Raw genomic sequence first — 13,488 nt, forward strand, 5'->3', positions numbered from 1 at the left:
AACAAACTTCATGTTGGTTTGAAAAACGTGGTTTGACCCGCAAATACCCAGTGACTAACATTGGAAAGTTTAACAACCCTGGAATTAATACTTAAATAATGGCAGCAGTTTAAATATAAACCAATGAAATTTAAAGGGTGGAAATGGATTGGCAGTTGGTGGCTCCGCCCACTTTTCCTAACCGTGAATATGTGGTCAGCCAGTGACTGACTGTGCAAAGTTTGGGAACCCTGACATAAATAGTGTGAGAAAGGCAGCATTTTAAATTTAAACCAAAAAAATTCAATAAGTGAAGTCTAATCTGTCGGTGGAGTCTGGCTGTTCGTGGCTCCACTCACTTTTTAAAACCTAAAAATGCAGTCCCCTAGAGAACCTCATACTGTGAGAATGGCAGCAGGTTGAATTTCCCCATTGAAAATCAAGTTAAACTCTGAGTCTATAGGTGAAATCTAATTGGCTGTTGTTGGTCCCGCCCACTTTTCTAAACTTAGAATGTATTCACCCAGTGACAAACTGTGCAGTTTGGGGACCCTGACATTAAACATGTGAGAATGGCAGCAGTTAAAATTAACTCATTGAAAACAATGAAAGAAATGTGATTGGCTTTTGGCAGCCCCACCCACTTTTTCTAACATTGAGTACGAAGTCACCCAGTGACTGACTGTGCAAAGTTTGGGAACCCTGGCATTAAACCAATAAAATTGTAGGTGAAATCTGATTGGCTGTTGGTGGCTCTGCCCACTTTTCAAAACTAAAACTGCAGTCCCCTAGCAACCAACTGTGAAAAGTTTGGGGACCCTGGTATTAATACTGTGAGAATGGCAGCAGGTTGAATTTCCCCATTGAAAGTCAATAGGGAAAATCCGATTGGCTGTTGGTGGCTCCGCCCACTTAAAAAAAACTTGAATATGTAGTCACCCAATGACTGACTGTGCAAAGTTTGGGCACCTTGGCATCAAACCAATAAAATTCAATAGGTGAAATCTGATTGGCTGTTGGAGGCTCTGCCCACTTTAAAACAAAAACTTGAATATGTAGTCACCCAATGACTGACTGTGCAAAGTTTGGGCACCTTGGCATCAAACCAATAAAATTCAATAGGTGAAATCTGATTGGCTGTTGGTGGCTCTGCCCACTTTTCAAAACTAAAACTGCAGTCCCCTAGTGCCAACTGTGAAAAGTTTGGGGCCCCCGGCGTTATTACTGTGAGAACGGCAGCAGGTTGGATTTCCGCCAAGTCAATAGGTAAAATCTGATTGGGTATTCAAAGCTCCGCCCACTTTTGTGCATCCAACAATCATCATTTTTTCATTCAGGCTGAGCCCATGACTATGTGATTCAAGTTTGGGGAGTGCAGCCTCAAAGCTGTAAGATTGGCAGAAGTTTCAATTTCCCCATTAAAGTCAAGGGGTGAAATTTGTTTGGCTGTTGTTGGCCCCTCCCACTTTGAGGTCATCCAACAAATGTCACTGTTTCATTCGGGGTGACCCCATGATTATGTTATTCAAGTTTGGGGGGTGTCACTTCAAAGCTGTAAGTTCGGCAGCAGTTTGAAAATAAAGTCAATGGGAAAATTGGAATGTTCGGAGCGGCGCCACAAAAAGATGGGGGGGCGGGATCACTTAGAAAAGCACAAGCAACCTGCTCCGCTATAGGGCGAAGAAGTGTGGAGATTTTGGGTGTTGTACCCCTAAAACTGTAGGAGGAGTAGCGTTTAGAGAATGGGGGGCGCTAAGAATAAGAAGAACAGTATGTTGGGGTTTAAACCCAACATAATCAGTCAGCTGATCAGAATAACAGGATTGCACGTCAGCCTTTTCTGGTCAGCTTCACTGTTCTTACTAACTTTTTTTAGCCAAAAGTTGTCAGGGGATTATGGAAGTTGCAGTCCAGCAAAATACAAAAGACTGCAGCTTGCATTTGCTTGGTATGCATTATAGTTTGCAGCAGTTACTCACATGCACACAGTGTGTGTGGTTATATATATATATAACCTTGAGGAGGAATCCGCACTACTCAGTCCTTATGTCCAATATTAAAAAAAATTATTGAAGGGAGACTGACGTTTGAATTTATTCGCGGATTAGTAAATCAGCCCCTATATGTGTTTGATTAGCTGTGAAGCCATTATAGCTACAGAGACTACATTATTGAAAACCATTCTTTGTACATTGTTAAGCTTCTATATCAGGTAGCTACAAAAATGCTAACTTAAATTTAAATTTCTCCCCTTGACTATTTTTAGGGAAACCTAATTAACCTTTTGTGTATCTGCCCCTATGTTTTATTTGTATTAAAAGGGTTTTATTAAGTGCTAATTTGCACAAGTTCAGTTACTCATAGCAACCAATCAGCTCATTAAAAAAATACACGCTAAGATGCAATTGGTCACTTTCTAGTGCAATTGGGTGCAATCTTGTGCCTGTTTTAGTAAACCAACCCTGATATCTCTTTAATGTTCTCCCTTTGTGTTTCGCTATGGTAACACCATTATGACATCCCTGCTGTAACAGGGTAACACAACTGTAAAGGTGGCCATACACGTGGCGATCCGACGATGTTTCGTACGACCATCGGTCGCACGAAACATCGTAAGATCCGCCACACACCATTCAGGGCTGAATCGGCAGGTAAGGAGGTAGAAACAATAGGATTTCTACCTCCTTCTGCCGATTCAGCTCTGAAGGGAGAATTTTGGTCAGGCGCCTTCTATGGCGCCCGATCAAAATTTTCAAACTTGTCCGATCGGCGAGTCGTCCGATATCGGCAGCTTCCTGCGATATCGGTCGACTCGCCGACATGCCATACACGCACCGATTATCGTACGAAACGAGGTTTCGTACGATAATATCGGTGCGTGTATGGCCACCTTAAGAGCTGATATTTTATTTGCTTGCATGAGATAATGGCTGTTGAGAGCCAAAAATAGTAATGTTTTTACTTATTATTGGATCTTCAAATCCATTGTGGTTACAAAGACTAAATTATTGAAAATCATCATCAGTATGTTTTTCTTAATCTTTCTCCTGTGTTTGGCTCCAACATCAGGTAACGACAACATTTTGACTCTTCTATGTCTCCAGTAAAACAAAGAATTCCCCTTAATAAAACTTTTTATTTATTTATTTCCTTTTTGACAGTTAAAAATCTGCCAAATCTGCCCAAGCTATCTTTGTGTTAATGTCCCTCTAATGTTCAGCATTATGACATCACTACTGTCACTGTTGTTGATGTGCCTCTGGTGTTCTTTATGTTCTGTCACCATGGTAACAGCATTATGACATCACAACTGCAAAGCTCTGTCAGCTCTTGCTGTTGTGTTCGGCTTTATTTCGTGTCACATCAGCTTAGTGGTTGTGGAGAGTGAAGAACAGTAAAGTTTTACTTTACTTATTATTGGCTCTCCATAGCAATTATGGCTAAATTATTTCAAATTATTTTCATATTATTTTTCTTAATTGTATTCCTGTGTTTGGCTCCAATATCAGGTAACTATTTCTTATGTAGATATGTTATGGTTTGTTTTGACTTTATATATATTAATTTGACTTAATATTATATATTATGTTTAACCTGGTGTTTTTAATGTACAAATGTTTATACTTGGGATTTTCCGAATCTACTTTTTTCCGATTCGTCTGAACCCCCGAATGCGTGCAGTGTGCGGTGAAAAATTTCAACTTCCGTGTTTACGTGACAAAATGTCATGTAATTTTTCGGATTCGGTTCAGCCAGGAGCATGGATTCTGCCAAATCCTGCAGAGAAAGGCCGAATCCCAAACCAAATCCTGGATTCGGTGCATCCCTAGTTTATACACACTATTTTTAAATATGTGTAGCCTTGAATCATTTATATGCGTTATTTTAGAATTCTCTTTTCCTCCTCATTTAGCTGTGAAAATTGAAAATGTTACACTATTTGGTGAAAAAATCCAGCTGGAACCTAATACATGGAGCATTATACCTTGCCATTTCATTCCACGCTCACCTATTAAAAATAACAAGATCAGTTTGGAATGGGATAAAGAGGAAAGTGGAGCGTACATCCCTGTTATACAGCTTGCTGGCATCAAGATGAGAACAGTTAGTTTGCGAGATAACAGGTTCAAAGTGTTTAAGGATCTGGTCCACAAAGGAAACTGCTCATTGATCATCGATTCCACCAAACTCACCGATAGCGGAAGTTATCAATTGCGGTTAACTGTTGGTGGAAAGTTGTTCAAACCATTCCCGAGGATTCAAGTGCAAATTGAGGAGACAAAGAAATTTAAACAAGGTAAAGTCTACATTAGAATAAGTACATAGAAACACATCCCCATGAAATAATTCTTGGGAAGAGTGCAAGAATAATCCCTATAAATTGCTCTTTTATATATTTCTGTCTATCTGAATACTACTAAAAATCTATTCCACGCCCTTGCATTAATGATCTTATGCTACACGAAAGTCCCATTCAGTGTATACCTTTACCAACTCAGTTCTACTGTTAAAGCCAAAGTTATCTATAAACAACCACAACATGTAGATTAATGAAACAAATATATTGTCTTTGAAATGCAGGAACATGGCATGTGCCTCATAGACATTTGGGTACAAAGAATAGGAAAATACCCATAAGCGACAATAGAAAATTGTCAGCTGAACTGGATTCTGAAGCTTCTGATGAAAAGAATGAAGAAAAACCCAGCAGAACTGAGGCAAAATGGTCAACTGGACTAATAGCTGGAGTTGCCTCTGCATGTTGTGTAGTAGTACTGATAACAGTGATTACCTGGTAAGTATTCCTTCTTAATCTATATTTGCAAAGTGGGCATAGTTTGGTTAGTCTACATCCTTTTGGTTTTGGGCCACAGAGGGGGAGGGGTTGGCCCAGGATTGGAGGACTGTAGGTTAGTGTAAAAATTAAGGTTCTTGTATATCTATTTTTTTATTCATTGTTTTGCTATACATTACTTTAAACATTATGTTACATGTGAAGAAACTAGAAAGGTTATATGGTTGTTTAAAACCAACTATGAAAAAGCATTAAAGGACAAGGAAAGTCCTATTCATTGGGGGTGACGAAATGTTAGGAATAGAATTAATAGGTTTGTTTCCCAGGCCAGTGCCTGGAAAAAAACTGCACCGACCTGGGGAAGTTTGAACCAAAGCTCCACTGTGCGATCCCACCTTTCTTTCCCAGTCCTCCCTCTGTCATTTAGATTTGTGAATGATCCCCATAGTGAATGTGACTTTACCTTGCCATTTAATCTTTTCAGAGAGCAAACAAAAATAGCCAACAGTATGGCCTATATAGGGCCAGGTAAAACACAGTTAAAAAAGTCAAAAATATGTTTTCTATATGCAGTGTCGTGTATTGCTACCGGAAGAAGAGAAAGGAAGAAGTCCAAGCTCAAGATGAAGAAAGGTATTTAAATCTGAAATTACTTTCCCTATCCTTTTTTGTCAAAATGATGTAAACTGGGTTTGTGGTGGTAATTGAAAGGATTAAATGTATGTAAGAAAATACTTTTGACAGTCTCCCATATAGCAATCTCTAACTTCTGTGAAAAAGGCACATTTATTTTAGTTATACATATTCTAAACTGTACTTTTGCTTCCATAGCTTAACCACTTACTTGTAACCACTTAACCATTATTTGTTATTTCTTTAAATTTAAATAGTGTTTTTAAACAATGGGTATATACTATAATCATTTGAACAGGACAGTGTGGTTGAATACAAGTGTGTAATTCATATACGTACACATGTTCCTATAAATATGATTTTAAAGTTTCTAAACTGTAATTTTGTTTCAACAGTTTATCCAATTTGAATGAAGTGGAAACAAAGGAAGTGGAGGTTCCTGAACCTCAGGGGTAGGTTGTTTTTCTCTCATTACCTCTAATGTTTTAAAATCCCTAACTTTTTTGGAAAGGACAGTGTTAATAAATATAACTCATTTAGGTGTGTGCTTGTTGTGTACTCATTATTTTATTTATTTCCTTAGCTTTCCCAATTTGGGGAATACCTGTTACATGAACGCCACTTTGCAGTGCCTTCATTCTGTTCAGCCATTTGTCAGTGATTTACTGAAGCAGAAAATACCAAAGAAGACAACACAGTTTGCTTTTATAAGGTACATAAAATCTCTGTTATAGCTATGAAGAAAGTTCCAGAAATTGATATAAATATTTAATATAGAACATTTGTATTGTTTACATAGACTGAAAGGTGCTAGGAGATTAGTTGTTTTTTTTTAGTAAATCACTGGCATGGAATGATTATTGCAGGCATTATAGAATATTAAGGCTATTTTAATATTGTGATGTTTGAATTTTTAGAAACCTTTCTAGTCTACTGGAAAGAAAAGACACCTGCAGTGTTAAGAAGAGAACAGCACTGCTGCTGAAACTGAAAGATTCACTATCTGACAGTGCAGAAAGGTTTGCAGAAAACAATCAGCATGTAAGTAGCATCCCCTTCTCTCAATTATAACATAAATATATAGCTATAAATTGTGCACTGGGTATCTCATCTCAGAATATCCTAGAATGTTAGGGTACTGACACACAGGAAGTCACCCACAATAAATCTTTGCTATTGCAGGCGACTAATCTCCCTAAAATGCTTTCCCTTGTGGGAAAGGGCAGTTAGTCGCCTGTGATAGCAGTAATCTATCACTAGCGACTAACTCGCTCCATGGGACATCAGCCTTAAATGTTATCAGTCCAGTTGGGAATATTTATTCTCTTTATCTCATCTTTTTCCTTTAACTCCTGCAGGATGCCCATGATTTTCTTTCTGAATGCTTCAACCTGATAAAAGAAAACATAGAGAACTTGTCTAGAATAAGCAAGAATCCAATAACTTGCCCTGTGAAATCCAATTTTGAGTTTGAAATGGAGAATATATACACTTGTAAAAAGTAAGTACTAATTAGCTATAATAATTACAGTGCTTTGGTTTATCCAGAACATATTTCTGCTGGCAGCAGCAAGAGTGGTAAAATGGGACAAATAGCAATATTGGGAAATATTCCACTTAGTTATTAGAAGACAATAAGAGAGGAGGGTTGAATTCTATTTGGAGAGGCTACAAACAGATGGCTTTCCAGCAGAGAGCTTATAGTTGTATACCTTTATATGACAGTTGGTCTCTTTTTTGTGGAGGTTAATCCCCCCTAAATTTTCATTATTCTTCACATACACGTGTCAATGCACTTTATAATCCGTATAACTTTTGCCTTTAGGTGTGGAAAAACTAGAACATCTGTGGAAAAGACAAATTGTTTATATGTCAACCTTATACAAGAAGAGTCAGATTCGGATTCAACATGGGATTCAGAATCGGTTTCCGATTCTGTTTTAATGACAATTCAAGATGCAGTGGATAACAATTTCTTGGTATGCTGGTCAAAATTAATTGTCTTTTTTTCATTTACATTGATGTTTCATGTTAGTTCAAGGATGTGAGTCTTTTGGCACAGAAAACACAAGAGGGGTCATTAATCAACCCCGGGGGGTGCAAGTACAAGTGCACTCAAAAAATACCCTTCCATAGACAATACTGAGAATTGCCTCTGCTAAAACACACATAGAGACAATTATCAGTAAATGATCACTATTGTCTATTTTAGTAGTCATGACAAGTATCTGCTACTAGTAGCTCCATGTGTCTTCTAGTGCACACCGCACTAGATTCAGAGCACAGGTCTTTATGCTCCGAAACTGAGCACCTATTTTTTGCACTTAGCCCACTGTGTGGTGCTTTGTAGTAAATTATATGAAATCACAAACATTAATTTAAAAAAGTGCCCAGTGGATTTCCAGATATACACATGTTATATTTCCATCCCTCTACAATATAACCTGGAGTACTTTCTTGTCACTCTCAGTATGGTCAGTTATAAGATATTCTTACCTTTACCTATTTAAATAAACATATATATTTTTTTAATCTACAGGAGGAAACTGTAGAATTGTCTTGTGAGAAATGTGGAGGAAATAATTCAACCCTCAAGAAAACATTCAGAAGTTTACCAAGGCAAGTGTTTGATCTTTCAACCCCAAACAATAAATAATAAAATATAATATTACAATTTTATAATAATTTTGCTGTACCTTCCAAGACAGAGGTTAGACTTATTCTAACATGTCTGGACTGGCTAGCCTTAAATATTCCTAATTAATTATGCCCTGGAATTTTGCTCCAAATTTACCCAATGCTGTATTTTGGTTTGGTGCCGCAGCCAGTGTATGCACTAAATGTTTTAATTTTCCTGTACTTTTAACTAGGATCCTTATTGTGCAACTAAAACGATTCTGGTTCGACTATGAAACACTAGAAACTGAGAAATTGTATGAAGAAGTGGAGGTTTCTTTGTCTCTTACTGTGTCACCTTACTGCACAGAAAGGACAAGTCTTCCACTGCCAAGGCCAGAAATGTAAGTCTCCTGATAACAAAATACTCAAATTCATGCTTCAGTTTATTGAAATCCACTTATAGAGCCCTTGTGGTTTTTCAAATAGAAATGTTGTAAAGGGGGCCATACATGCACCAATATCACAGTACGATGTTTTGCATATATTGGTCTTCACTAAATGTATTGTAACTTCTATGGGTGTTGTGCTTTGGGGGTGGGTTCTGGTATTGAAGGTTAAAATATTTTTCTGTGTGTGATTACCAGACAGGCTTGAGAATGGGCAAGAAAAGGCCCGAAACATTGCCTGGTCTCTGACCTAAATAAAAATTACTTTCTTACTTTTGCAAAAAGACGTGCCGCGGCATCTTCTATTCTATATTTAGTTTATATTGCAGTGAGATGGTTTACAACTGCAAGTGTATACTAAGACATAGATTTCAGAATATTTGTGTACATTTTCCTCTTAAAATTGGAAATGTATATACTGCAATTAAAAAATTGTTACCAGTTAATAGTAGATGTATGCTCTTTAAATACAGGACCTGTTGGAATTCGTTAGAACAAATTGTGCAATTATCATGTCTTATTTGCTAGCTAAGAGATTAAAATAGTACTTTATAGTGAAATAGGACAGTGTGTAATTTGCTTCTATGTTTTTGTCCATGCTATTGTTCAATATATTTGTGCTCTGATTTGATTGACAGGGATAGTAATGTCAAAGAGAAAAAAACCAAGATATCAAGGAAAGCAATGAAAAAGTCTACAAAAGAGGACAAGGTGAGGTTTTTTGTGTTGACATTTTTCTCCCATACGGAGCAATGGGGACCTCTCCCCACTGCTCCGAATGCGATCTTAAACTTTCGTGCGTGCGCGGGGGGGGTGTTTGCACATGGGTGACGGGGGTGGGGGGATGAATTGGGCTGGCCTAGGGGCGCCCGGATTAGAAATCCGGTGCTGATCAGCTGTGTAATGTAAAATAGGGGTTGTGGTGTTCTGCATATTTAGGGAGTCAGTACAACAAGGCTGGAATAGAGTTGTATTGGCTGTGCAGTACAGAATAAATACACTCATTCATTGCATTGAGTGGTAGAATGGGAATAGGAAAACTTCACAGAAAAGTAGATTTATTGGACAATTCTATGGGGGTTAATTGTGTACTGAAGTACTGGACTAGGACAGGCTATGCCAAGACTGGAGTTTTAAATTCAATTCTGGGCCATGGCTAAATCTAAAATGTTTTTACTGTATGTCCTCCCCATGTTTGTATGTCCTCTGGTTTCTCTACAGTGTGTATGTGTTAATCTGATAGGTACTTAGATAAGTAAGCTCCACTGGTGCAGGTACTGATGTGAAAGAGATATAATCTACACAAAGCACTGCTTTATAAATTAAGGATATTAATAATAATAATAATAATTAGCAAACCAGAGAGGAAAGATGCAAATAGAAATTGCTTAATCCTTGTATTTTTTGTCTCTTATGGTACTAGGAATTAAAAGCCCTTTTGTAAACTGCTATGGGTTTTAAAATAAATTTCCTAATAAGCGAGCTACAAAGAGCTAATCATTTCTTTTTACCTTGCAGTTCCAGTCCTACAATCTTGTGAGCATAGTTAATCACATTGGTGATGGTGCAGAAGATGGTAAGTTAATGGGTGTTCATTTGCGCTGTCTATGCTTTCATTCACAGCTGAGGCAGAGGTTGGATTAGGGAAATGTAACATTTGCAAATGCCACTTTTACAAATACATAGTGATAACAGCAGGTTCTTATATAAGGTACCCTGCTAGAATCAGGCAGCTTATGATATCTGCCTCACTAGCTAACAACTCACTGGTTGCCACTGCAAAGCACTATAGAACCACAGACAGCTGCATCTAATGTCTACTATTTTATCTTATATTTATGGATTTTTTTTATGGATTATATTCATAGATTTCTATTCATGTATTACCTTATATTTTTCAGGTCATTATGTCTCTGATGTATATGATGACAAAACAAAAACTTGGCTGACATATGATGATTCTGATGTAAATGAAATGGACCCGGAAGCTATGCTGGCTACAAGAGCCTATACTGGCTACCTTTATTTTTACATCCACAAGTAAGTAATATTTCTCAGTATAGTTTCATTTATTTAACATGATATCAGACAAGGTTTCTTTATATCCAGAATGGGTTGACAAGGTGAAATACCTATACTCTTGGTGCCTCCAACCAACAAAATATAACTGACCTACCTATACTAGCCTACATTGTTCGAAAAAATAATCACCAGCACACCAAAAGTATATTGCTGGTTTACCTTGCCCCCGCCAAAGTGCTTTGGGGTTTTTAGAGCCATTATAAATTCAAGGGATAGTTGAGGAAGCCTTTTGTGGGACATAAGACATGGCTTGTGTGAGGTACATGCTCTGCCAATGTCTTTAAGGTTTCAGGCAATGTTGCCTTTAAAAATAATCCTCTTGGTAATAATGTAAACTTTTGTGGTTTCCTTAGATCATTTCTGAATGTGAAGTGAAAAGGATTTATAGTATATATTGGGAAGAATGCACATTTCCTGATCAGGATATTATTGGAAGCCCAGTCTGAAGACCAGTTAAGGTAAGATTTGCACCCTGACCTGGATATTTTTTGAGCTATAGCAAGGCGAATAGTACATACATGGTTTTATAAATGACTAATATTTCTAGCCTTTTACTTAGGCAAGAGGGCTCAGACCATGGTGTTAGAACTCAAAAGGAAGCTACAAAATATATTTTTACATCCAGAAGTGAGCATTTTGCTTCAAATTAATAACTGAAACATATGAACATGCAATTTGTAAAACAACTGTGATATTGTTTGTCCCACTGCCACAATAAGATGATTTCTACACCCAGGGCAAATAAGAAAGAAAGTAACCTGTTAAATTAGATTGAATGTCGCTGAGACGTAATTTTCTCAAATCATGGAAAAAACACAGTACAGATTTGAATAAATAGGCCCCCTTAGATTACCATTAAAGCTAATGAAATACACTGAGGTTGCTAGAATTGCTTCTGATGCTTCCTGTACCATTGGCCTGTCCTTTAGTGCTGACCTTACTGAACATGCAATCTATACAAATTAAACACATTAAAATATCCATTCTTGTATTTTATCATTACTATTGTTGACTTGTCAAATCTTTATTTTGTCAGGGGCCTGTTTAAGAAACAGTGAGACGTCTTCTGAATACGTTTAAGTGGGCTATATCAACATTCTAGCCTGTCTGTAGAATTGAAGATTTCCTGCTCTACCACGCTACAGTCTTCAGTAAAAGAAAACCACAGGCACCATAGCAGATTAATTGAGTCCTGAAAACATCTAAAGCTCTAGACCCAGGGGCTATTCTGCCATGAGGCAAAGTGAAAACTTTGCCTTAGGTAGCACTCCTGCAAGGGCGGACTATTACTGCCCGCAGGAAAAGTTATATACTGTACTTTAAAGTTGGAAGCGAGAACAATTTGCCCCTGGGGGGTGGAGGTGGGTTTAGAGCATCCAAAGGATGATCAGGCTTTGTTGTCTCAGGTGGAAATATGTCCCTTGTATGGGAATTTTTAAACTATTTTACAGCCAAGCAACAGTTGTTAATAAATAGACAGCCCTTCATGGCAATAGTATTAACAACATTGCTTGGTCACTAGCTTTATTTTATTTGTCTACAGATATTTTTTATTCCGTGATGACAAATAAAGACTTCTTAGAATCTAATTTATTTTGTTTCTTTCACTTCCTTTTGTCCTTTTCCAAAGTGTATGTCACTGCTTTATATAATGCTGATAAAACCAAGGTCATCAACCCAGGCCAAGATTTAACACATACAAGATCACTGCAGCCAAACACTCCTTTTCCTTTGGACCCTTTTCAAATATCAAATTCTGGTCACTGATCCCCAAAAAATATTTTTATTATTGCTATTGTTGCTTTTTATGACTAATTTTCTTTTCACACTCTGTCCTATTGGTGTCACAGTCTCTCATTCAAACCACTGCCTGGTTGCGATGGGTTAGATGCAGCCCTTTGATGCCAATATGGCACCCCCAGTGGATACAATTCTCTAACCTTAAAAAAGAACGAAATTTTCAATCACTGGGGGGTGCCAAATGCTAGGCACCTCTTAGTGATTGTAATCACTTACCTGATACCCCAGGCCGGTGCTTCTCTTAGCAGAAAGCTGCACTGGCCCAGGGTACTTGCGAGCCAGCAATCCTCCCTCTTTCTTCAAAATCCCAGGCCAACACATGTCCAGTAGAGTGAAAAAGCCAGCTTTTTTGTTAAAGGTCAGCTTTTCACTCTACTACTCATGCGGACCCGCGCAAAGACATAAAAGCAGGAAGAATAGAGCTCCTTGCAAGTACCCCAGGCTGGTGCAGTTTTCTGCCAAAAGGAGCACCGTCCTGAGGTATATAACTGATTACAATCACTAGGGGGTGCAAAACAGTTGGCACTCCTCTCCCCATCGATTGAGCCTTTTCTTCTCCTTTAAACCCAGGGCCACTGCTATTCTTCACTAACTATTGCACCAGCCCAGGTGTATTTTCTGAAAGGTTCCTGGTCCCATGTGGCATGTGCCCTGTAGTAAAATTCGTAGCTTTTACTGTATTGCGCATAGACTGCTAGGGCCCTTCAGAACATGGTGACATGGTACTGGCAAAAAAATATACCCTGGGCTAGCGCGATACACAGTGGTGCACTGGACTTGGTTTAAGGCTAGCGATTGTAATCACTGGGGTATTATCATAAACCTGAACTATAAACCTTTGTTTGTGAAAATATATGCGCTTACACTGATACCAAATTACTAATAAAACAGGGGGACAGAGGAATGTGCAATGCTTAACCCCCACCCCCTCTTTTGTATGCTTGTAATCACTGGTTGGTACCTAACATATATACTTTCTTTATCTTATAAGGGCACAGAAAACACCCATTGACTTTAATGCTTTCATTAATTTTTGCTTTTTGGCAAGTTTTCCAGGACAGATTCACTCATCACTAGCAACAGTAGCAATTGTGAATCCTGGTCTGGGCCTAGTCATATGCAGAATGTAAGCTG

The 13,488-nt window shown here is 38.0% G+C and overlaps 1 protein-coding gene across 1 annotated transcript; it reads left to right on the forward strand.

Moving 5' to 3' along the window:
• The first annotated feature begins 8,167 nt into the window (after positions 1-8,167).
• On the forward strand, positions 8,168-12,143 carry LOC116407691 (ubiquitin carboxyl-terminal hydrolase 26-like). Its single transcript, XM_031893534.1, has 6 exons — positions 8,168-8,427; positions 9,111-9,183; positions 9,991-10,048; positions 10,374-10,512; positions 10,908-11,012; positions 11,591-12,143. Exons 1-5 carry the CDS (start codon positions 8,174-8,176, stop codon positions 10,927-10,929), a joined length of 546 nt encoding a protein of 181 aa, XP_031749394.1. The 5' UTR covers positions 8,168-8,173; the 3' UTR covers positions 10,930-11,012; positions 11,591-12,143.
• Positions 12,144-13,488: the final 1,345 nt, after the last annotated feature.

The sequence above is a fragment of the Xenopus tropicalis genome, chromosome 9, assembly GCF_000004195.4.
Source record: "Xenopus tropicalis strain Nigerian chromosome 9, UCB_Xtro_10.0, whole genome shotgun sequence".
NCBI classification, from domain to species: Eukaryota; Metazoa; Chordata; class Amphibia; order Anura; family Pipidae; genus Xenopus; species Xenopus tropicalis.